We start from the raw sequence: 26276 nt of genomic DNA on the forward strand, positions 1-26276 counted from the left end.
AATTAAATAAGTAAACACTTTAAAGCACAGCCAAAACTAACTAGTCTAAGGATCTAGAAAATTCTGTCCTTAATGGAGGACAGAGAGGACCAACCAACTGCAGCTTTAATAAAAGCAGATACTATAAAATTCTAACTCCTTTTTAAAAAGACCCCTAGACCCCTTAATCTCCCAAGTAAGGCTTCCTCAACTTCCCATATAAAAAGTATGCCCATTGGCCCCTTACCCCTCACAATGTGGTCCACAGACCAGCAGCATAGACATCTCCTGGAAGCAATGCAGCATCTGAGGCCCCTCCTCAGACCTACTGAATCAGAACCTACATTTTATCAGGATCCCCAGGTGATCTGGATGCACGTTAATAGTCAAGAAGCACCGTACCTGCTTTTTCCTAAGGATTATGCTCAGCTGTATAAAATTATTATTAAGACATTCATGATGCAGAGAAGTGGGATATAAAGTTGCATGAGGCTACTAAGTAGTACAAAAGACTCGTAATTTCCAAGTTCACATCTTAATGCTACTGCCTTTATACTAAATGTCCTGAAAATAGTCACGTTGTGAGTTTTCTTTCCTAACAGCATTCTATAATTATCCTACCTGTTCCAAAAATTAAAATATATAATTAACCTGGGGAAAAATAACCCTTAAAGGCAAAAATATAGGAAAGACACAGAAACCTTACCTACAGCTTGAAGAAGTAATATCTGAAAAGTGAAAAACTCTGATCAATTATTTGTGTTGTCTCTAAGACAGGCAATCACTTTAAATCTCCTCACACTACACTCATTAAACTGAATGGTTAATGGAGTGTTGGGTGGACAACGACTGGGTCATGCTGGAAAAAAAAAAAAGAAGGAATCAGCAAAAGCCACTAGAAATCCTTGTCAGATTTTTAAATAATTCAACTATTGCACTCTCAAGAGCATCTAGGTCTTCAAATTTGTGCTGGGCAGTGGATTCCCTCTTCTTATATATAGTCTTACTGGGAACTCCCAATGTATACAAGCTCCTTGAGAAAATACGGAGGAAAGGACAGAACCCAGGAGTCTTTCTTACCAGGTCCCTTGCCTTCTCTGCCTGTTGAAGTCGACCTAACCATCAAAATCTCATATAAATGAGCTTCTGCTTCACTTTGCATGTATATACCTACACATGTAAAGTTACAATAACCCTATGAGCTAACAGTTATGATGCCCTTTTTTAGAGTTAGGAAAACCAAGGCTCAGAGAAGTAAAAGATTTGTCCAGAGTCAATGGCGGCAAAGAGAAGACTTGAATTCAGGATGTCCTGACTCCAAATTCTAGGCTTTCGACTGCCGCCCTGCATGTTGTCTCTAATACTTTCCATGGTTCCCCTTGGTTGAAACTACTATTTCAGGACTTCCCTGGTGGTGCAGTGGTTAAGAATCCACCTGCCAAAGCAGGGGACATGGGTTTGAGCCATGGTCCGGGAAGATCCCAGATGCCATGGAGCAACTAAGCCCATGTGTCACAACTACTGAGCCTGCGCTCTAGACCCCCGCAAGCCACAACTACTGAGCCTGTGAGCCACAACTACTGAAGCCCACGCACCTAGAGCCCATGCTCCGCAACAAGAGAAGCCACCGCAATGAGAAGCCCGCACACCGCAACGAAGAGTAGCCCCCGCTCAACACAACTAGAGAAAGTCCACACCCAGCAATGAAAACCCAATGAAGCCTAAATAAATAAATTAATTAAATTACTATTTCACCCTTCTGTACTTTCAGAGCATTTTTTTCCACAGCATATGTCACTTCCTGCCTCACATTATAGAGTTTTCATCCCCATGACTCATATGCTCCTGGAGAGCTGACACTGTGTTCTGCTCATCACTAAGGATCTAGTAATAATTTATAAATAGAAAACTGGGTTTTCCTCAGTTCTCTGGGGTTTGCCTTCCTAGAGGAAGTGTCCCTGGAAGCATACCCCTGAAAATGCAAGTGGTCACCAAGCTGGTTTTGATTCAGCTAAGTTGCAATAACCACCATGACCACGACCAACACCATCTGCCCCACCTTCATCCGTGTGGGGCCACATGACTAGTTTTCACCAATAGAATCTGAGTGGAAGGAAAATGAGTCCATTCCAGGCTGAGGAATTACAAGCAGGCTTCCCTAAGTTCTCTCTTTTTCCTGCCTCCTGGCTGGATGCAGAGGATCCACTGAGGTCACATAGGTCCAAGAAGATAGTGGAGACACTTGGTGGAAGTGTAACTAGTGACAGTGGAACTGTGAAGAGGGGAAGTAATAAATCTACTGTATTAAGGCACTGAGACTGGAATTGTTTGTTACAGCAACTGACCTTCCCTGACAGATACATCCCCATTTATCCAAAGTCTACCATTCAGTTCTTTTAGTTAACATGTATTCTTTTACAATAAAATGCTTTTATTGTAAAAAAAAAAAAAATAGGGCTACAAGGTATTCTTTGAGATAAGGAAGACATTACTGAATATCCTTTTAATGGAGTGTTGGAGCCCCTGAGAATTATCTGATTCCCTTTAGGGCTCTGAATCACCTTTGGACTCTTTCACACCTCTTTAAATTGCAGATAACTGATAGCCATACAAATAATTCTTCTCTAGACGAGAAAATTAATTGTCCAGTGGAGAAACAGCCCTCATACCTTCGAAAAAGTCTGTCATGCATCCATTTGTAAATTCATTTTAACAGTCTGTTTTTTTTTGTTGTTGTTTAAAAGTTAGAGTTTATTTGACAATACACAAGTGATCTGCAAATTTTATGGTTTAGTTGGAGCCAAATTTGAAACAGTCCTTGACTCCACGTAAATTTGTGATTCTTTAATCTTTCCTTTGAACCAGTTGTGGCATCCACCTGGTTCCTTTATTAATTAATAAGCTTTTAAAAGTCTTTGACACATGTTCATTTTATATCAAGAATCATAATTATATCTTCTTTAAAAATATTTTTTTGGGGGCTTCCCTGGTGGCGCAGTGGTTAAGAATCTGCCTGCCAATGCAGGGGACATGGATTTGAGCCCTGGTCTGGGAAGATACCATATGCCGCGGAGCAGCTAAGCCCATGCACCACAACTACTGAGCCTGCGCTCTAGAGCCCGCAAGCCACAGCTACTGAGTCCGCGCGCCTACAGCCTGTGCTCCCCAACAAGAGAAGCCACCGCAATGAGAAGCCTGCGCACCGCAACAAAGAGTAGCCCCCGCTTGCTGTAACTAAAGAAAGCCCACGCAAAGCAACAAAGACCCAACACAGCCAAAAATAAAATAAATAAATAATAAATTTATTTTAAAATAAATAAATAAAAATATATCTTTTAACAACTATGAATTATTGACAGTCCCTCAAAGTCTTTAAACCATGTTCTTAAAGAAAGAGTGTTCTGATATAGTGAAAGGGATTAAGAGAAGACTGAAGCCTCTTTGGATCCCAGGGCAGTCCTGGGTGGCCACTACCAGTGCTGAAAGGAAGGGTGGAAAGCGAGGATGATAAGGATGATGACCAGGGAGAAGGAGGAAGAAAATAGAACACAACAAACTTCCCCCGCATCATGATTTTTTCCATGGTTTTCCCCTACCTCCTTTTCATTAGTGGATTAAGTAAATGAGTTGTTTTTAGAACTATCTGTGGTTTCTGTGGCTCAGCCCTGAATAGTAAGGCCTACCTAGCAACAGCTCTTCACTTTAGCTCTGTGTACATGGCCTCCATCACCCACCTGCTTCCCACACGGCAGGGCTCAGAAGCCCAAGGCCGTGGTCCTGCAGGATGTGCAATACTTTACCAAGCTTGTGATAAACAAACCTAGGTGGTAGTTACCCTGGTGCCTGTGGCTGACTTCATATCAAACCTTATGCTGTTGGAAGCTGCCGACATTACTTGGAGCATTTATCCCCAAGGATTCATCAAAGCCATCCTGTTCCAAACAGTTGCTGTCCTCTTTCAAGAGGAGCAGCTTGAAATTCAAATCCCATTATTTCAGAAAGATTTCAGCCCTGCAGGAAAACTTAGAGGTGGAAAGCGTAAATCACAATTCCCTCAGCTGTAAACACTCCTCTGTTTTAAATTCTTTCCCTGGGTCTTGACAATCTGGATGTTTGTAAAGTTTATTTTAAAGATTCTTCACATGAATTGAAACTGGGCATTCTTTGTTGGACAAATATCTATATTTTGTGCCAGATTCTGTGAAAAAATCTTTCTGTCCAACAGAAAATCAGAAAAGTTCTTAGTTGGAAAATCAGAACTCCGTGGTCATTAATTCTCAAATGCTGAAATGAAATGAACTGGCTGACTTCAACCTCACCTGATCAGTAAGCTAAGCTTTGAGGATTTAGCATCTTCTTTTTATGATCTCAGTAGAGAGGGGGAAATTACTGAATTGCTCTATTTTCTGAAATGCAAAAGTTAAGTGCATTCTTTCTCTGATCCAAATTAAGGAAGACAAATAAAACTGGGGAGACTACAAATATTCCAGGTTCTTAACACAGCAGACCTATAACATTTGATTAATTCACCTTAATTTAGCATCATGTAACTTCAAATCAAGAGATAAGGACACCGTTTTCACTACTTTCTCAATTTTGTTTTAACATAATTGGAAGCTTTTTTTTTTTTTGCAGTACGCGGGCCTCTCACTGTTGTGGCCTCTCCCGTTGCGGAGCACAGGCTGCAGACGCGCAGGCTCAGCGGCCATGGCTCACGGGCCCTGCCGCTCCGCGGCATGTGGGATCCTCCCGGACCGGGGCACAAACCCCTGTCCCCTGCATCGGCAGGCGGACTCTCAACCACTGCGCCACCAGGGAAGCCCTGGAAGCTTTTTCACATCATCTTTGTTTACTTTCCTCTGTATTTTTCAAAGAGGACAATTTATACTCAGTTTCTTCATTTCTGAAATTTTTTTTGCAGTCCTCTCTGTATTTCTTGTTTAATTCCCAGAAGAGCCTACTAGATGTTTTCATATGTTACTAATTCCCCAAGTGAGCCTATGAGTGCATTGTGATTACAAAGAAATTAGTTCAAAGTACTCTCCTCAGATATAATGTGCCTTATCAATGTTTTTATTAACTGTAGCTGATGAAGAGATTATTTTCTGGCTTAGTTCCAAGAATCCTTTTTTAGCTCTCCAAAGGAAAAGTGACTGCTGAACTTTCACATAAGAAATTCATTCCTAATGAATGAAATGTGATTTTTTTTTCCAATTCTCTAATTCAATATAGTTTAATCATGAAAATACAGATAAGGGCTTCAACTTCTGGAAAGCATTAAGTCTATTATCTCACACAGATCATTAACAGAAATAAAGATGAATAATGTGAAGCTGAGATATTTGGCTTTAGTTCCAGAAGGCTCTTCCTAAATCAACAAGTCCAAATTTACTTTTCTTTTAAACCTTTGATACAAGAACCTATTATCCAGGGCCTTTTAAAGGGCCTTAAAGACATGAAAAGAGAAAAATTTTGTTCAAACCAAAACCCTAAAACATTTTAAATACTATAATTATAAGTTTCTTCCAGCCAGAAGTGAGATACAAAAAGACAACTCAATTCTCTGACTTGGAGAAGCAATGATCCAGTGGCAAAGCGACTCAGGTTTAATAAATTTCTCACTTCCATGTAGGTGATGCCATGGCTGTTTTTATTCTTTGGTAGAAGCTATCAAAGGCCTAATCGCTATTAAGGCACCTAATTAGCTATTTGGAAGTTTTTTAAATGATTGATCCCTATGAGAATGCAATCATCTGATTCTCATCTGATTCAGATTCGAAGGTAATGAAGGTAGCTGGCCCAGCATTTTCAAGTCTGCTCATTAAACGGTGTAGAATCATTCCAAGCTCATTCTAAAAAACCATTCTAAAATGTTAGATTGCTGCCCACAAAAAAGAAAAGGTAGTAACTCAACACAGTGCAGGTGTTAGCTAATGCTATGATGGTAATCATTTTGCAGTATGTAAGCGTATCAAATAAACACGTTGCACACAATGTTATGTTAATCAATACAGCTGGAAAAAATAAAATAAAACATTAGATTATGTTCTGGAAAAAAACCTAGCCTCAAAATGTTATCTATGGCCGATGACCTGAAGGCATGCTATAATTAGTTCATTACTAAAGGCTTTGTAGATGTAAAAACTATTTTGAAGTAAGTAGAGAGAACCAGAGAAAGTTAAGATCACATGAAGTCCTACCTGTCATGTGATATTTAAGTTTAATCTCAGTTATAAGCATTATGGAGAACCCTCAGCACCTGATCAGTTACCATTTTTTCCACAAATCCAACTAACTCCATTTAACATGCCCCCTCCCGTCCCGTCCCCTTCAGGTCCAGCATGGCTACCCGCTGGAAGAGAACCCCCTTTTAATCAATCAACAGTACTCAATGCTGAGTACTAGATACTGTGCACTTCCAAAAAAAGTCCTAAGCAAAATGAGATAGTGGAGTAGAAATGAGCCCTACTGCCAAGAACGGCTGGGGGAGTTTCACAGGGAAGGACTGAGTGGGAGTTAGGGTTGCCAGGAAAGGCTTCAGCGAGAGCCGGGGCGGGGGGTGGGGGCAGACAGACAGAAAATGGAGAAGACCATCCCAGGAGAAAAGAATAATGGTAGAAAAAAAAAGCCAGGTCCGGAAATGTCTGATGCATGTTCTGGTGACAGTGATTACAGCCCGCTGAAGGCAGAGGTCTTGGACAAAGCAGTCGAGAGAAACGAGGAGGGAAGATAGACCCCAGACAGACCTTGGAGGTCCTTGAATATATCAGGGGTGTATAAAAGAGACAAATCCACTTATAAGAAATGCTTCCTACCCATGAACTGTTGAATCCCTGAGTTACCTGATGAAATCTCTGATTCCTTGATTTTATATTCAATCTCTCCTTCACTTCTGCTGTGGTGTATTTTTAATTCGCACCACCAATCCTCTGAATTTCAAAAATAGCTCTGGCTTCCTGAGGCCAGTTTGAGAGGTTGGCAGTTCTTTGAGATCACACAGAACCTACTACCACAGTACTGGAGAGATCCAGCTGCACAAAGATCAATGTTTTAACAACCAAGACTGATTTTTCCCTTCCTCCACACAGGAACATCCCCAGGGAAGCTTTATGCATAGGGGAGTTAGCTGCAGACGGAGCTGTGGCTGCCACTGTGCTCTCCACTAACTCTATTCTACTAGTTTTCCTCATTAGCGTTTGAGACTTAGAGTTGACTCCTCACCAGTTTTCTCAAAAGAAATCTTTGGAGGAGAATAAGGGAATTTGCAGTGTCCCACAGCTGACTTGGTCAAAGGGAACTCTGTGTCTGTGTGTGTGTGCGTGTGTGTGTGTGTGTGTGTGTGTTAATGATCTGAGTTCTACCACTCTTGGAATTAATGAATTTCAAAGCCTCAATTCCAGTCTGCCTGAAATTCTTGGTGCAAAAGTTCTACATATAGCTGTGAAAAATCATTAACTGTCAGTCCTAAAAAGAAAATTTAACACAACCCACAAAATCATCCATTCCATCAGTCCTTTCCTCCTTCCAAATGACTTAACATTTCCTATGCTGAAGAAACATAAAAGTTTGACTGTAGCCATTATACATAACTGCTCATCAGAAGTGTCATGAACACCAAAATGAAAGAAGAAAACCCAGAATACATTACATTCTTTTTAGGCCAGAACCTGGTTTTGTTTAGCCTTGGCCAGCTATCTTTTTGATGTTTGGTTCAAGACAGGTGCCCTCAGAACATATCTACGAGCACGGTTGGAAGTGGGCAGCAGGAAGGAAGTCTATTCACTTTTATGTATTTAACCTACTTATAACCTACCCCAGGCTAAAAAGAGGATTTATGGCTTCTAACAAAAATACCTACAATATAACAGGTTAAAAATAAATAAATGGAAAACTCAGGAAATAAATGCATTTAAAACCTAAAATCCTGAGTTTGTCAGATTTTTCACCACAGGCATGGGGACAGATTTTCTCCCCTAGAAATCCCCAACTACTGCTGATCTGCCAGTAACCAACGGCTCAAATGGAAGATCTACGAAGAAATGACTTCTTGGACTTGGAAGGCATCCTGCTCTACAGACCTAACATCCCTTAAGCACTCATTCTCCTGAGGTGGGGAGAGGCAGGGATCACAATCTCTAATTTAAACTTTGGCATCAGTGTGTCCTGCCTAATGTGGAAAAAGGAGGTCTACACCCGAGTTCTGCTCCTCTTGTCTCAGAAAAATAATTCAGTTCTTTCCAAAGCAAGAGTAAATGGCATTACTCTTAAACCCAGAAACCCTGGGTACCATCTGAGGACAGGAAGGAACTCCAAGTAACTCCAAGGCAGGTGCCTACTCAAGGAAACTCACATCCGGAGATGCTCACTCATTCCAGATGCAGAGGTCAGGGTACAGACCTCCATGGTACAGATTTAGAAGTCTGTCACGTTGAGGCAGGAGGCAGACAGGCCCCAGGTAAGACGTTTACAGCTGGCCTCCTGTTCACATTTCATGAAGCAGGAAAAAGTGGGCTTCAGGCCAGACACTCACAACTAGCCTCCTGTTTACATTTCCTGAGATAGGAGATAGGTGGGCTCCAGGTTAGGCATTTACAGTCAGCTTCCTGTTTGCACTCCAAAATGGAAGTAACAACTGAAATGGTAAAAAGCCAGGCTTTGTCTCTTGTGGACACCTTAAGATAACAGTTGTGGCAGGAGCAGAGAGGAGCTAGACCTTGTTTGAGTAAAGGATCAAGAGGCCATATACTTCCCATCCTCGGGGCAAGGGAGACACTACACATGCACAGAAAGGCTCCTTGCAGGTCAAAAGTCAGGGGACAATGCCAGGCCACAGTGAGTCTTGCTTCTCCCAGACACCTTCACGTCAAGATCCATCTTGGCTGAAAGGTGCGTGCGCACCTAAGGGGAGGGTCCTGAGACAAATTAGCCAGGGGGGACAAAACAAGATGATTGGCCAGAAGGAGGACAAAGACCTGGAAAACTGCCCTTTTATAAAGAATTTATTTCCCAAAGGCGCGACTCTCTCTCTGAGTTCGCCCGTGCATCTTTCCGCATGTACTTTGCTTTTCCAATAAACTTTTCACTTTTCTCTTTACCTTTTGCCTCCTCACATGAATTCATTCTTGACAAGGCAGGCAAGAACTAGGGATCCAGGCCCTAGCCACTGCCCCCTGTGGTCTAGTGGTTAGGACTCCCGGTCCAGGAACTAAGATCTTGCTTCCAGCTATCGCTCGTGCTGCATGCTGCAAGCTGCCACTTACTGCTATGTGCATCCGAAATCAACGTGACCATGGGCTTTCTGGGAAAACTAAACCATGGATATCGACTTTAATCTCAATAGGACTGTAAAAAGCTGGATTTTTTTTTAAGGCACACTAATCCAATACACAAAAGATCATTACAAGCAATGTAAATCTTTACTAATGGAGGTTCAATTCATAGGGCACAGAACACTTCTGACAATTCTCCTTCTCCAGCCCCTTCACAAACAGAAGCTGCCTCAGCCCAAGGGAACAACCAGCAGACCCAGTCTAGGGCAGCTGTGCTCCGTGGGTGGGACCCAGGTATCAGTACCTTGTGTGGCTCTCCAGGGGGTTCCAGCCAAGAGTGAGAACCACTGGTGCGGGGGCTTTAGCCAATCTGCCACTCACATCGCGCTGGTTACTTCGGATTAAGGTTTCTTTCCTTCTCCTTCCTTACACATATTTAACCACGTTAGCCCGGCAACTTCCTGAGCAACCTCATAATACACAGCTTAACACGTTATATGCCAAAATACACTCACATTTGTTGCAGTGAAGAGTTGTTTGAAGTCTCACACTTCCCACTGTCTTTTATGGAGCATCTTTTTCTTGCTGTCACAGCCCGTGTTGCACTATATTTAAGTGTTCAGTCTTAGCTACATGTTAAGTGTTCTAAAAGAACAAGAAGGATGATGGGGAGAAGAAAGAGAAGAGCTGACACGTTTGAGGACAAAGGCTCTGACTTTCTCACAGACCAATGCTCAGTTTCTCTAAGGCCGAACCCCCTCACCTTTGCCTACAGTTCATTCTACCTTTCTACCAATTCAAAACACATTCTCTTTCTTTCATATTAAAATCATCCTAAATCACCAGGTAATGAACCTAATAATAATAAATCCATGATAACATCTTATGGGTTATCCTATCCAGACAGCAGATCTGCATTTCTGTAAGGCCTTCTCAAGATACATTATTGCAATCCAAAGGAAGGCTCTTAATATTGAAGAGTAGGCACCATGTTAAAATGGGGAGGGGGATATAAATTAGAGATCACACAAGCACTCCCGAAGTCACACCCCAAAGATGGCTGCCCACTCAAAGAAACCCCCGGTTGTAAATGATGATTCAATTCCCCACAGTGTAATCGCTCAGCCACTGGCCTCACATCTATAGAGCCATTCTCTGCCCCATGGCAATCTATCTCTTTACAGGTCAACCTCTCACTCTTTCCACAACATAGAGCACACACTTAGTAGGTGCTCTATGAATGTCTGGTGAAAAACTAGAAACATAAATGCTCTTCATTCTTCTGCTTTCCACAAACATCTCTGTACTGTTAATTGAATACTTATCATGTTTTTTAAAGACCTCCAGAGAAAAATATTCCACTTCCTAAATCAGGAACCCCTCCCAATGTTAGATGCAGGCTTTTGAAAAAAACGTGAAGACAGCTATAGTAATTCTGCACTTAACTAATTGATGGCTTTTGGAAGCCTTATCTATTCAGAACATCAACCAAACCATAAAGTGGCCAAAAAATGGTCTCTTCTTGGAACAATACCACCACCCTCGGGCCCTCATCCAGAACTCATGAATTCAAAACATATTTAAGATAAATATATTAGTTTAACAAGATTAGTCACAGGATTATTGGAAGATAAAAGAAACATGGATAAGAACCAGCCACAAGAGAAGTAAACAGAAAAACACAGAAATCATAGATAGATATAGTGACTGACACACGCCCCCATCCGTTACACCAGTCATGTGATCACATTCCCCTTGCCAATGATTGTTTAGAAATGAGCATGTGACCTAATCCCAGCCGATCAGTGGTGAGAATTCTACTGGGGGATTCTTGGAAAGTCTTCCTCTCTCCTGAGGAAGAAACACAGTAAAAAGGCAGTCCTCTTCTTTGTCTGAACAATGTCTTGTCTAGGTGTGACATCTGAAACTGCTTCAGCCACTGCAACTGTATGGAGGAGAGCCTGGGGCCAAAGTGAACATCCCAAGGAGGACAGTGCAGCAAGGTGGAAAAACATGAGTCACCGATGACAGCTGAGCTACTGAGTCAACTGACCCAGGAGCTCCATCTCTGGACTTCTTGTTTTCAGAGAAAATATATTTCTTTACTCTTTAAGTCAACTTAAGGTTTCTGCTGCGTATAGCTAAAGGCATCCTAGCAGATACAGAATGCACAGAGGAAAGAAGCACCAGACATTAATTACATTGCAAATGTTTAAACATTAAAATGGATATGTTGGGCTTCCCTGGTGTCACAGTGGTTGAGAGTCCATCTGCCGATGCAGGGGACACGGGTTCGTGCCCTGGTCGGGGACGATCCCACATGCCGCGGAGCAGCTGGGCCCGTGAGCCATGGCCGCTGAGCCTGCGCGTCTGGAGCTTGTGCTCCACAACGGGAGAGGCCACAACAGTGAGAGGCCCGCATAGCGCAAAAGAAAAAAAAAAGATATGTTGACTCAACTTTGCCCATATTGATTTTATACTTTTAAAAGAATAATCGTGTGATTTATTATAGTGAAAGGATAAGAAGTAGTGTGGGGGGTCACAGTACCTGCTCTCTGTACAGGTTCTTACCAATAAATTTGAAAATAAACTTGTTAAAAAAAAAAAAAAGAAAAGAAACTTGTTAGATCAGAAAAGAAATTGATTCTGCATATGTAAATAAAGAGCTTCCTATATGCTACTAGCACTTTACCAATCAATGCACCTCAGTCATAACACGGAACTTTCACTCCTGATTCTCTGTCCTCTATAGTTCAGTCCACAATCACACCTCCCAACAGCAAGATCAAGAAATTGGGCTCTCTCTCCAGAGCTTTACAGGCAATGTGTATGTGACAATACAGAAAACAGAAGTGCACAGAATTAAGCCATGGATCTACTGCTTTGCCTCAGAAAGTCATCTAAGTTTTCTGCTCTTGTTACTTCACAGAAAATGAAACGATAATCTATTCAAAGAGTATGTATTATTTTTAGCCAATCCCAACTACCCACTTCAATCTGTTCATTTTTAAAGGTTTCTATGGGTTTTAGCATTTGCTTTGGAATACCATTCATACTGTAAAATAGGATGTGATAGTCTATAAATAAAAATAACCCACTTAAAAATAGGAATGAATAAGATGACCAATTAAAGTATAATTATATTAAACTGGATTACTTTTTAAAGGTCTCAATCTTTGCATTTTTAGTGATTCATTAAGAAAAAACTATAGTTAAGTTTACAACACTCACACTCAGACTACAGCTGCCATGCAAGCTCTACTTCTAAAAGGAAGCTGCTCATGAAATACTTATTGAAATCTGTATTAGTTTCCTATTTCTGCTGTAACAAATTACCACAAACTTAGGGGCTCAAAACAACACAAATTTATTACCTTACAGTTCTGGAGGTTAAAAGTCTAAAATGGGTCTTGAGGGACTGAAAATCAAGGTGTCAGCTGGGTTGTGTTTCTTCTAGAGGCTCAAGGGGAGAATCCATCTCCTTGCCTTTTCCAGCTTTGGAAGCTGCCAGAATTCCTTGCTCATGGCCACATCACTCTGACCTCTGCTTCTGTCATCACATCTCCTTCTCCGACTCTGACTTGATACTTCTCGCTTATAAGGACACTCGTGATCACACTGGGCCTTTGCAGAAAATCCAGGATAACCTCTCCCTCCCAAGATCCTTAACCTAATCATATCAGCAAGAGCCGTTATTCTTGGTATCGCAAAATCCATCACAAATAAGGGAGGTTTCCCTCTATTGCACGTGACCTGAGAACATTTAGGAAACTGTATCAATGAACATTGATCCAGAAGTTGTCACTCATTTTGAGTTACTAGTAAATACTCCTGTCCCTCCAAGAAAAAGTTGGTGAGCTAATAAAATCCTAGACCCGGACACTACTACTCCAACCCAGTCTTCCCACAGTGGAAAAAAAGGAAGGGCTTGAAAGATTTGTTCCTTATTTTGGTTCCCACGAAAACTACAATGCTAAAAACATGTTGGCAAACTGAAGATATCAGGAAAAGAAGTGAAAGTAAAAGGTAGGAGACAACCAGGAAAATGGTAAATTTTATTAAAAGGAAAAATCTGATATGAAATAAAAATTCAGGACTTGGGGAAATCACTTTAAAAAGCATAGCAAATCACTAAATTGGTATCACTAATTTAAGAAACCTTAGCCATGCATGGAGGCTGGAATCAGGAGGCAGGACAGGGGGACAATAGGGCTATTTGTCCTGTGCCTCATACCCTACACACCTTAAAATGTAACTGCTATTAGCCAAAAACTGGGGAAAACCCAAATGTTCATCAACAGGTGACTAGATAAACAAAATGTGGTATATCCATACTATTGAATACTACCCAGCTATAAAAAGGGAACAAATTACTGATACAGACCACAACATGGTTGAATCTCAAAATCATTATGCTAAGTGAGAGAAGCCAGGTACATAAAGGTATGTATTATATGATTCTGCTTATATAAAATTCTAGAAAATGCACTCTAACCTGTAGTAATATAAGTAGATCGGTAGTTACCAGGGATTGGGGACTGAGAGAGAGACAGACTGCAAAGGGCATGAGGAATCATTGGGGGGACCAAAGGGAAGTGATGGAAATACTCTGCATTTTCAGTGAGATGGAGCCCACATGAGTGTAGCCTCCATCTTGACAACTGTCAAGACTCATCGAATTGCATACTCTGAGTGCAGTTTATCGTATATAATTTATACCTCAATAAAGTCAATTTTTTAAAAATTTGACTCTTCTTCAATGGTAAATTTGTGTTGAAAAAGGCTAGAGCCCAAATGATCATGTTACCCTTGAATTGTAACCGCTACAGATTTTTCTAAGATTCATAGCCTCTCCAATTGCTTATAATTATCATAAATGGTAAGCCAACTTCCTAAGTGGGGAAAATTGGCTTCCTGGACCACAATCCAGGAATAGATGCCATATGGCCTCCATAGAGTACCTCTGTACAAAAGCAGCCCTCTCTCCAGTAAAGGGGTACAGTCCCTAAATATTCACCCAATCCATACTTAAAAGACTGTTCAACTGTCCATGATCCTTCCATATTATAAATCCACTACCTGAGGAGTCACTTGATGTGCAGATTTTTGTCTTTGTGTTTAACCTCTATAATAAGTTACATTGGTATTTTGTATTTTATTTTATTGATCTCAACCAGCTCATGTAGAACAGGTGCATTTCAGACTAAATATTTATTCACATGTTCCCAGGCCAGTGTTTGTGTTTGTTTTATAATATTTTGATAATATTTTGATATATTTATAAGCTTTTAGCAGTTTCATTTGATATGTTTTTTTTGTTTTTTGGGGTTTTTTTTGCGGTATACGGGCCTCTCACTGTTGTGGCCTCTCCCGTTGCGGAGCACAGGCTCCGGACGCGCAGGCTCAGCGGCCATGGCTCACGGGCCCAGCCGCCCCGCGGCACGTGGGATCGTCCCAGACCAGGGCACGAACCCGTGTCTCCTGCATCGGCAGGCAGACTCTCAACCACTGCGCCACCAGGGAAGCCCTCATTTGATATGTTTTTAAAGTAACTACTGCCCAATTACATGCCGGATTTGTTCAGGAAATAATTTAGTAAATACAGCGTTGTATGCACATGTATGATACCTTCTGCCTGTCCAGTGGAAGTCCATCCTTTATCACCTCCTCTGCTTACCATAAGCATATTCCACAGGAAATCCCAGGTACATTTCAACTACAACCTTTATGTCAACCTAGAGGGTGATAATCCCAGAATAATTTCTCAGTCGCAGACTTCTTCCCTGAATTCAAGACTCAAAATCGAAGTACATCCTGGACACCCCACAGGCTCCTCGTATTCAATGTGCCCGGAACTAGCTCATCATCTCCCCAATATGCCAAGTTCACGTCACTCTCTCTATTCCCTCTCTTCAACAGAGATATTACTCTCCACCTGTTCGCCCAGGCTAAAAACCTAGAAATCATCCTCAACTCTCTTTCTATTTTTCTTCATCCTCCCAAATCAGTTAGCACCCGTGACAAAAAGCTCTCAGGTTGGCTCCTTTTTCTTCATCCCACTTCCTCTGCCTTAGTTCACGCCTTCGCTCCTCACATGGACATTTCATTGGTCTCATAAGCGGCCTTTCTCTCTCCCCAGTCTCACGCTCCTCCCCTGTTCCTCCACTGCACTATCACTAGAACGGTTTTCATAAAGGACAAGGGAAAACCTCTTGGCAGTCACCGCTCTTCGCGATGCATCCTTGCTTACCTTACCTTTCCAGCCTTGTCTGCTGTTGTATCTCCTAGAGCTTCTTTTTACCCACTTACAACGTTCTTTGCCAACCCATCTGTATTATGCCATGCTCTTTCATCCCTCCAGTGCCTCTGTGTATGTTCTGTCTTTGACCTCTTTCTCCTGCAAGCTATCTCCTATTTATATATCCTTCAAGTGACAGCTCTGAACTCTCCAAGCTACTCTAAATGCCCCCCTTCTACATTTCTGTTCTGGCCTCCTATAACCCTACTTTTATTATAGAATTCACCCACCCTGCACTGAAGCCTTTACGAGTGGGCTCTGCTCTAATCAATAAAAGGCACTGCCTTGTTTTTCTCTGTGTTTCCAATGCCTTGCAAAGGAACATAGTAGGTGTTCCATTTTTTGGATAAATTAATTAACCAAATCTAAAGGACAGCTCGTGAAAGAATTCTATAATGGAAGAGAAGATGACATTGAAGATCCTTATGCATGTTTCCTTAGTTTTAGAGATTAGGAAAAGGATTCCCCCTTTGACTGCAAACATTTAAAGGTATACCAACTTCAGTCTGAGCTTTGAAGAAAGCGAGAGAGCTTGTTTTAAACTACACAATCGTGTGATAAACAGATGACGCGACTTTCCCACTCCATACTCATTTTAATGCACTTACCCTTCCTCATCACTAATCTGAAAGAGTTTTCATGGGAGGAGAGGAGAACAATCTTTAAGAAATCATATGTAATAAGATTCTGAATTGGAAGTTTCAACCGAGGCACCAGGATACACTAGTATGATATTCCAGAGCGAAGTCGAAGACCAACACCCCAATTTTCAATGAAATACTCCAAACGCTGGTTATATGGCTCTTCAATCTAACCTCTGCTGTACTTAAGGTATAAGTGGGCCTTTTAAAGACTAAAAGTTTCAGGGAGGAGATTTCTTTGGAGAAGAGGTCACTTCCCCTCAGGTCAAGAGAGTGAGGCCTCAAAGAATCACCCAGAGCTTAATAGCATCTCTCCAGAAAAAGGTAAGAGGAGACAGACAGAGGAACGTCCCTGCTGACAGGAAGAGAGTGTCAGAGTTAGGGTCAGCCTCCATCCGCGGAGACTCTCACCAAACATCCAGGCCAGGCACAAGAGAGAGTAAGCTTGGAGTCGTCTGGACACTAACTGCTGAAACAAGATTGTATTTGATGATGAAATGCAACCACGAGAACGAGCAGAAAAGTCATGGGACGGCTGCAAGCTCACCCAGAAGTGAAGGAAGGATTTCCCCGGGGAGGAAATTCTAAAAGGACAGAGGATGACAAAATCCATTTGTTTTCCGACTCCAGTCCGTTCACGCTGCTTGCGCAGCTGACTGGTTACACACAATTCCTTCCCATTTGGAAGTCCTCCCAAAGCCGACAGCTGTCCTCCAGCTGGGAAGGAAAGATGGAATTCCTTCCAAAAATTAGGTAACCGTGCTCTTCGTGGGCAGATGGAGACTGTTTGGAGGCTGACTATTGAAGAGTATAAATATAAACATAGTGAAGAAAGAACTGAGAACCTCTTCCCAGCTGAAACACCCATAAACAGAAGATCCATTTTGTTCCATAATCTATGCCAATGAAGGAAAGCTGTCACCTAAGAAAACTAAAATGAGGGGAGATGGGAGGGAAAGAAACACACATGACTCTTACCCAGGCCCTGACTCTGCTGTTCCCACTCGATGGTGTCCGGCACCTGGTAGGTGGCTCCCTCCAAAGAGACCACGTTTCCCTGCTCTAAGCCAGGTTCCTGAGACGTGATGCCAGGGAGAGTAAACCCAGGCAGCTCGGTGTCACCACCCAAGGTCTCATCCAGGGAGTCTGCATCTTTATCCTCCTCATCTTCTTCATCCTCATCTTCTTCTCCCTCTAGGCAAGAAGAAAGCAAAGGGAACATGAAGCAATACAGTGAGTGCATACAAATGAATCTTTCGAAATGACCCAAACACTGCAAAACAATCATGATTGGCCTTTTCACACAAATTTTATAGCTAAAGTTGAGCAATATGGGCTTTGCGGGATTACATGCCCACCGTATACTCACATTTTAAACTTTCAAAACCACAGCTACGCCAGATGATTACATGCATCATGTTTATTGGGAGTCAAAGTTCAGGTAATACGGATTTTTGTTAAAGCCATATTTATACTTACAAGGGTAGGAAACATCCTCTTCCTGTTTTCTGGAGATCATTAAAGATTTATCTGTTAGAAAGCACACTGAAATACTAACAGAATTTAAAAGGAGCGTTCCAATCTCTTTCTATCTCATAATACTAAACAAGAGAATTATTATGTTGGCACAGTTTTCTTTCTGTTCTTCTTCCACATTAGTGAGTAGAACTCACAACAGTGTTAAGTGAGAGGTCCATAAATCCACACCTGTATCTGTGTTCCTTACAGAGGAGTGACCCAAGAGACAGGAAACCATTACATCAACGTTCTCCATACAATTCTAAAGGGGATTGGGAAATGAAATATTGATCGAGGACAGTCAGAAAAGCAACACATGAAAAAAATCATTATCATTACCATCATCATAAGAGTTAAATTCACAGCGTGTCATCTGTGATGCTTCAAAAAGTGTTGGATTAGGAAACATAAGGCCCCCAATTTCATTTTATTTCATTAATTTTAATTTTCTAGGAATACTTTGAGCCCCCACCCACATCCTGAAGGCACCTCTGAAGCCCCGGACAAGGGCCCACAAAATCCACTGAAGGCCTTTTCCTTGGTCTCCCCCTTGGCTCTGAACACAGTGGTGACTGCAATAGGGAACGCTCTTTAGATGGTAAAGAGGAGAGGGAGGTGTAAAGCCACCCAAGAATTCTGAGACTTTCCTTTTCCTCTTCCAGACAATTTTCTCCATATATATCCCTTTTCATCTATCATTTACAGGTTTTCTTAACTTAAAAAAATATTACCTCTAATCTTTCTCATTCTTATATATCCTTTAACTTTGTGGGCCTTAATACCTGTCACTGTTCAAAAAATTCAACAAATATTTATCAAACACCTAGTTCCAGGCACTAGGGATACAGCAATGATGTCTCTGCCTTGATGGAGCTGATATGTCCCTCAGGAGATGTACAGCAAACAAAGAGATATACAAATAGATATACAATACATTACACTCTGATTAAAACCAGCAAGAAGATAGAAAATGCCCGGTACTACTATTATAGATGGAGAGATCAAGGAAAGTTTTTCTGATGAGGTAAAGTTTGAACAGAGATCATAACAAAATAATGAATTCTCTTGTTTCATTTAGGTCATTAAACATTCCAAGCAGAGGACAACAGGGGGAACAGCAAGACCAAAACCTTGAGGCAGATGTCTGCTTGCTGTGTTCTAAGAATGGCAAAGAAGACTGGGCTGGGGGGCAGGAGGGACAGAGAGAATACAGGAAATGACGGGGAACGGGTAGGCAGGGGCCACATCTAACATATATTTATAAAGAATGACTCTGCTGTAGGGCAGAGTATAGACTATATCAGAGCAAGAGACAAAGCAGGGAGACCCAATAGGAGGCTATTTCAAAACCCAGGGGAAAGGGAGAGCAGTGGTCAAATCTGGGATGTAATTTGAAGATAGAGCCTCGCTGATAATTACAATGTGCTATGTGGGAGGAAGACCCCACTTTACTGAAAACAGGAACGAAAGAATAAAAAGCAAAATCAAGAATTTTATTTGAGATATACTAATTGTGTGGTGGCTTGTGCCTATGACATACAAATGGAAATGTTGGAAGTCTAAGGAAGGTCAAAGCTAGAAATAAAAACCTAGGAATCATCGACCTATAAATTATATTTAAAGCCTTGGCACTGGCTGAGATCACCAAGAGAATGAGAGTGGATGAAAGCGAAGTGGTCCAGCCCAAGCCCTGGACAATCGAACATTTAGAGGTTGGCCAGCAGAGGGAGATCCAGCAAAGGAGACAGAAAAATGACCACAGGTGGGAGAAAAACTAAGATTGAAGGACTGAGTAGCAAACTGAGACTCTGGCTTTGACATTTGGGAAGTCATTAGTGACCTTGACAAAACTTGTTTCCTTGGAATGGTAGGGACAAAAGTCAGACTGAAGTGCTTCCAAAGAAAATTAGGAAAATGGAAGTAGACACAGCAAATAGAGAAAACACGAGAAATTTGAAAAAGAGAACAGGGACATTAGGGGGTAGCTGGAAGGAGATATGGGGTCAAGGGTAGGTTCCTAAAATAGGAGCTACTAGAATTTGCTTGTAATTGATGAGTAAGATCCGGTAGAGAGGGGGAAATTGATGACGCAGGAGAGAGGGGAGAGCGGCTGGAGGAATGTCCCAAGAGATGAGGTATAATGGAGAGGTTACACACATGGACCCTGGAGCCACACAAACTTATTATGGCTGCGTGATTTGGGGAAAGTTACTGAATTTTGGTGTGCCTCAGCTCTCTCACTGTAAAACTGGTATGAGTCCTACCTCACAGGGCTGTTGTAAGGATTACATTAGTTAATATATCAGGTACTTAGAACTAAGCCTGGCACGTAGTGGCCACCATATAAGGTTGGCTTCTTTGCTATTACAGAGAGGGGAGGGGGCCCAGTGCACGGCCTGCTCAACTACATCCTCTGCCGTAGCAGGCACAGGTGCCGGCGGGCGGGTAGATTTGGTGGTGGGAATACGTGAAAGTTACCATATTTCTTTTCTTAGTCAAATAAAAAACTGGAAAGGAGAAGAGAAATGGTGGTGGTTTGAGGCAACAGGAAAAAGTGTGGAATAGTCATCTTGAAGAGTGTGTGAGTGAATTCTTGGGGAAAATGAGGTAGGACTGCCAGGCCGTCCTATGAGTCCACATAAGATATGATGTCATAAATTTAAAGTAAGGCATGTTAAGATGATTGTGTGTTTTTCTTCAGCCACATTCAGCTGCTTGGGTGCAGGAATGGGTGGAGGGGTAGAGTAGACAGAGACATTTAACCAGAGCCAAGTTTTGCTAGGAGAGCTCAATTGGGGAGGGGGGGGGGAAGAAGCAGTTGATTGTGTCCGGGCATCTAATGTACAGCATGGTGACTACGATTAACAACACAGTACCATATACTTGAAAGTTATTAAGACAGGGCATCTTAAATGTTATCACCATACCAAAAAAAATGGTAATTACGTGAGGGGATGGAAGTGTTAACTAACCTTACTGTGGTAATCATTTTGCAATATATATATATATTGCAAAGTGCAATATATATATATATATATATATATATATATATAGCAAAATGATTACCATGTGTGTATGTATGTGTGTGTATCAAACCATCACCTTAAACTTACATATGTTATATGTCAATAAAATCTCCATAAAGCTGGATGGTGGATAGAGAAAAAGTAACAGGGTCAGATTATGGAGAAAACTATCAAGGATCATCAAGACTATTTGACAATTTTGCTGACCTTCCTCTTATAGACAGAAATTTGTCATAGGCTAAAACGAACACTTTATTATTTTTTAAATGTTATAAAATCACTTTCAGTTATGTTTCCTCTCCACAAACCTAAGAGGGTTGTACTAGATGGAATAATTGTGACAATATGATACTGATCCCCTAAGAACCACAAAGGCGAAGCAAGAGCTCTGAGCCATGGATTTCCAGCTCTCATCATTGAACCATTGTCCTCTGACCCAGCGGTCCCCAACCTTTTTGGCACCAGGGACCGCTTTCATGGAAGACAATATTTCCACAGATCGCAGGGGTTGAGGGGGGATGGTTCAGGCAGTAATGCGAGCAATGGGGAGCGATGGGGAGCGGTGGGGAGCTATGGGGAGCGATGGGGAGCTATGGGGAGCTATGGGGAGCAATGGGAAGCGATGGGGAGCTATGGGGAGTGATGGGGAGCTATGGGGAGCGATGGGGAGCTATGGGGAGTGATGGGGAACAATGGGGAGTGATGGGGAACAATGGGGAGCGATGGGGAGCTATGGGGAGCAATGGAGAGCAATGGGGAGCGATGGGGAGCGGCAGATGAAGTTTGGCTGGCTCGCCCGCTGCTTACCTCCTGCTGTGCAGCCCGGTTCCTAACAGGCCATGGGCCGGTACTGGTCCACGGCCCTGGAGTTGGGGACCCTTGCTCTGACCACCACCAACCACCAAGGACAACTTCTATTTGGTCCTCAATGTGTTGTTAATTTCTCCTCTTTAAAATATAGAGCTAACTACATGATCCAGCAACCCCACTTCTGAGTACATATCTAAAGGAAATGAAGTAATTGCCCTGAAGGAACATCTGCAGCCCCACATTCACAGCAGCATTATTCACGATAGCCAAGGTATGGAAACAACCTAAGTGGCCATCAATGGATGAATGGATAAAGATGTGGTATATACTTATAAATATTTATATGTATTATTCATATTATATAATTTATATTATACCCATAAATAGGTGTAATATAATATAAGTATATTATAACATTAATGGAATATTATTCAGCCTTTAAAAAAAAAAAGGAATCCTGTCATTTGCAACATGGATGAACGTGGAGGGCATTATGCTAAGTGAAATAAATCAGACAGAGAAAGACAAATACTACATGGTATCACTTATATGTGGAATCAAAAAAAAAAAAGTCTAACTCATAGAAACAAAGAATAGAAAAGTGATTGCCAGGGTCTGCCATTACAGGTGGAAATAGGGAGAAGTTGGCAAAAGGATACAAACTTTCAGTTATAAGATGAATAAAGTTTGAGGATCTAATGTATAACATGGTGACTATAGCTGAAAACACCATATTGTACAACTGAAATTTGCTGTGAGAATAGAATTTAAATGTTCTCACCAAAAATAAAGAAGGTAAATATGTGAGATGATGAATGTGTTAATCTGATGGTGGAAATCCTTTCACAATGTATGTGTATATCAACTCACCAGCGTACACGTTAAATATCTTACAATTTAATTTGTCAATTATATCTCAGTAAAGCTGAGGGGAGGAATGCAGAGCTATAAAAATAATGAAAGGGACCTCAAAAGTCATCTTTCTCCATCCTTTTGCATCCTGAGAAGAGGGCAGCATCTATGCAAGTCTACGCAAACAAAATGTTTGCTGCCTTCACAATGGGATTTGGAGGACCTTGCTCAGGTCAACGTGTCTCATGTCTCACAATCTCTCCCACACTCACCCTCCATGGTAAAGCCTTCCTTCTCCTCCCTGCCCTGAAATGCCCGACATGAGATGTCTAACTCCAAGTCAGACAATAAAACTGAGGAATACTCTCTCCAGAAACACATGATTGAGTAATATACAATTATTCAATTGTATATTGAGAAAGGGAAAGGAAGGACCCTGTCTGACGTGTGGGGTGAAAGAGGAAAGTCTTCTCCTTGTCCCAGCAACACTGACCTTCAACACAAAGAACTGTATAAGGTTTACTAGTTATCACTTTTAATACCTGAGCAAGCCTGGGGAGACAGCTATAGAAAAAGGAAGTTTCAGAAACTGTGCAGAGAAAATAGGAGGGAGACAAGCCTTACAGGAGTGAGAGTTCTCCTTTAGTCTAGCTTTATTCCCTCATTATCTTTTTCTGCCAGGGAATTTTCTTATTTTTTAGGAGGCTACAACCATTTTGTAGCTGTTAAACATCTTTAGTAGAATGTCACCTGTACCCTGCTGCAATTTCCAGTGGAATGTTGACTAATATTACAGATTGGTAACAAAAACAGGTATGATAACCTTTCTAATATTAGCAAAATAATGTATTTTACAGCAGGTTGGCCCAGAAAGGCGAAAAACTATTGGATAAAGGAAGGACAATCTTGTCCTCTGCTGTATCACCAGTGACTAACCCAGTGCCTGGCAGTCTGCAGCTCTCAGTATTTGTTGAATGAATGGATTGATGGAGGAATGCGCAGGCAGTGAGCTAGATCCAGGTTTTTAACAACTGGATCTAAGGAAACACAGAATAGCATTTAATAAGCAATTAGTAACACATTCCTCCGAGTAATCTTGCGACAAGCACAAAGGCAACATATCAAATGGACAGGTACAAAACAACCCAGATCTGTATGCATGCTTCTTCCACGAATAAAAACTAAAGAGAAAGTCATCTGTATTTAGCCAGTTTTTCCATAGTTGCATCTAAGAGAAATAATAATGTTATGAACACCTCTGAACATAAAGGACAATCACACGAAATAATCATTCAGCAAATAAAACTGTGCCAAAAACGGTAACAGGATCCCCGACTCAAAGAACTGAAACTAAACGAAGAACTCATTCAAATAACACTACCAGGTTATATGTTAAAGGCTATAGGGTAATGATTTCTGAATTTTGTAATTTGGGGTTAAGATAAACCCAAATTTTATTTTCATTTATCTGAATCCCAAATAAGCATGTGGATCAACATAAAACACACACGCACAATTATTCCATACAAGGATAGCACAGAAAAAGAAAAAATGAACCTTTAAAAATGCTCTTGGTTTACCGTTTATAACAGATACACCTCATGTATCAACATCTGGCGACAGTGATCAGAGACTGAAGTTATATTTGTCCTGAGAATCCCTAAAGAACACTGCAACCCAGGAAGGGAAGGTTCAGAGAGTTCAGCCTAAGAAGTTTCTTCTAGTCATGTCCCCTGGAATGGAAAGTACATCCTCATAACTGATGCTTCTTCTTCCCAGGTTGACTGGACACCGATTACTTCATAAAACCAAACAATAACGCTGATGCTAACAGCAATCAAAGGAGCAGTCATGATGGTTTACGAGTAACCACCTCCCGTGAGAGGCAAAATCCTCCCACCACTTCGCACTGCTCTCACTCCCAAACACCTGACACGGATTACATAAAATCCCCTGGTCACTCGTGCTGAACCAGCATCTGCTCAAGGCATCCCACTGAATTCAGGAGGCACAGTCAGGCCATGGCTAAAGCTACTTGCCGTGGAGTTAATGGATTTTCCCGTAGTACTCTTACCAAGATCAAGTCACTGGCTAGCATGTCCAATGTCAAGAATTCTGACACCTAACAATAGTGAAAAACCGACTTAGGTGTCAGCCAAAGCGCCTACACAGGTGTTTGGACATCAGGCAGCTCAGCCTGCAACAGGGTCTAGAACATGGTTTGATTTCTGATTGATGGGCTTGAGGTGAACTGAAACAGTTAAAATTAAAACCGTAAAACATTAAATAGAGATGCCAGGTTACGTGTCACATGGCCAAGAGATGCTTGATCATATTAAGTAGTGTGGCAACAGCTCAAACAGAGAAATGGCCTGTTGCAAGTGGCAGGAAGAAAAAATATATATGTCTAGACAGTACCATCTCTAAGCCAATTTCATGTGTCTGGCCACTCTCTGACAGAATCTCTTCACAGCTGGTTCATAACCCATAACAGTACCTTGTACTTACATGGGGCTTTTCTTCTGAGGAAGTCAAAATGCTTTGCAGGCATTATTCTCCAAATGTACACAGTTGGCTAAGGAGAGCAAGTTTTATAAGCTCGGTATTACCTAACAGCCTACTTCGCTGATGATATAACTGCCTCGGGTGCTCAAATATCACAGCAGAGCCTCAAATGGGTTTGTTAAACCCCAAATTTTGACTCTCTAGGTCAGGCCTATTTTCTTTATTTACTGCAAACATTTCTGCCTAAGGTTACCAAAACCAAGAGTTTCCATTTTGTTCGGGACCAGGGCCATGATCTTCCCAAAAAAATCAATAGAAGATATGGGAGAAAGCTTGCCCTGTGGTCTGGGCCCGAGTAATCTGGTTCTGCTACAAAGTCCAGTTACCATTTAATAGGCAGTTCCCATCAAAGATGCTCAGTTTCTCTCAATCCATTTTTATCACAGTTTAGACATTTTAAGATTTCCAGAAGATAGAGACATAGCTAGCATTCCCAGAGTATTGCTAATGAGTCCAAGGGGAACCCTTGGTTGAGAATATGTCATCCCAACAATATGAGTAGGAAGGACCCCACCTGTAACACTTGTTCCCCAACATGACCTCTCTATCCTTGACTTATAGGGAGAACAGGCTCCTGCCTATACTCTCTGTCTCTTTAGAATAGCAATGATTAATTTGAATCCTTGTCTTTGCCTATTTATTCATTAGGTTTCAGGGTCAAACCTCTCTTTTTCTTTCCTTTACAAAGTTTAAAATTAAATCTAAGGTACACAAATTAGGACACGTGAAGAAGAGGAAAGATACCATGAAAAGAAACAGGGTGAATTCTCTGGGAAGAGGCTAAGCATGAGTCTTTCTCTCATTTCCCCTGTAAATGGAATGGCTGTGACACATCCAAGTGGCAGACTTTTAAAAGAAGAAACACTTGTTGGCAAGTGTCTTCCTGGAAACCCCTATACAATATAATCAAGAGCCACTGTAGCAAAATGGTTTCCACATATAAAGAGCGACTGAAGTACTAGGGATGGTACTGCCTTAATTTTCCAGATTTATTTTTAACTTTGGCTTCAAATCGGATGCAAAACTTAAAGGCCAGAGAAAAAAAAATTAAACTTGTTTTGAGGAGATGAAGCAATTCTCCAGCAGATGGCTCCCTGAGATCGAAAGGGATTGAGAAACCCCAGAAACTACTGAAATAATGACCAAAAAGTTCAGCAGCTCACAATGTTAAATTTCATTACATTTCTTAAATCTTAAATATTTCTGCCAACTAAGTGCTTCTACATTTTTATCATGTAATATTAGATATATACAAGAGAATATGTATATAATATTTCTGTTATTAAGCATAATAATGAAATCACCTCCAGAGAACTCA

General features: G+C 41.4%; 1 protein-coding gene across 1 annotated transcript in view; it reads right to left on the bottom strand.

Moving 5' to 3' along the window:
• ARMH4 (armadillo like helical domain containing 4) overlaps positions 1 to 26276 on the bottom strand; it is a 125898-nt gene that overhangs the window by 70501 nt on the left and 29121 nt on the right. Inside the window, exon 4 of the mRNA XM_029239379.1 lies at positions 17166 to 17381. Within this exon, the coding sequence (XP_029095212.1) occupies positions 17166 to 17381 (216 nt within the window). The remainder of the gene's footprint in view (positions 1 to 17165; positions 17382 to 26276) is intronic.

The sequence above is a fragment of the Monodon monoceros genome, unplaced genomic scaffold, assembly GCF_005190385.1.
Source record: "Monodon monoceros isolate NGI ecotype Baffin Bay Population unplaced genomic scaffold, NGI_Narwhal_1 Super_Scaffold_21, whole genome shotgun sequence".
NCBI lineage: Eukaryota > Metazoa > Chordata > Mammalia > Artiodactyla > Monodontidae > Monodon > Monodon monoceros.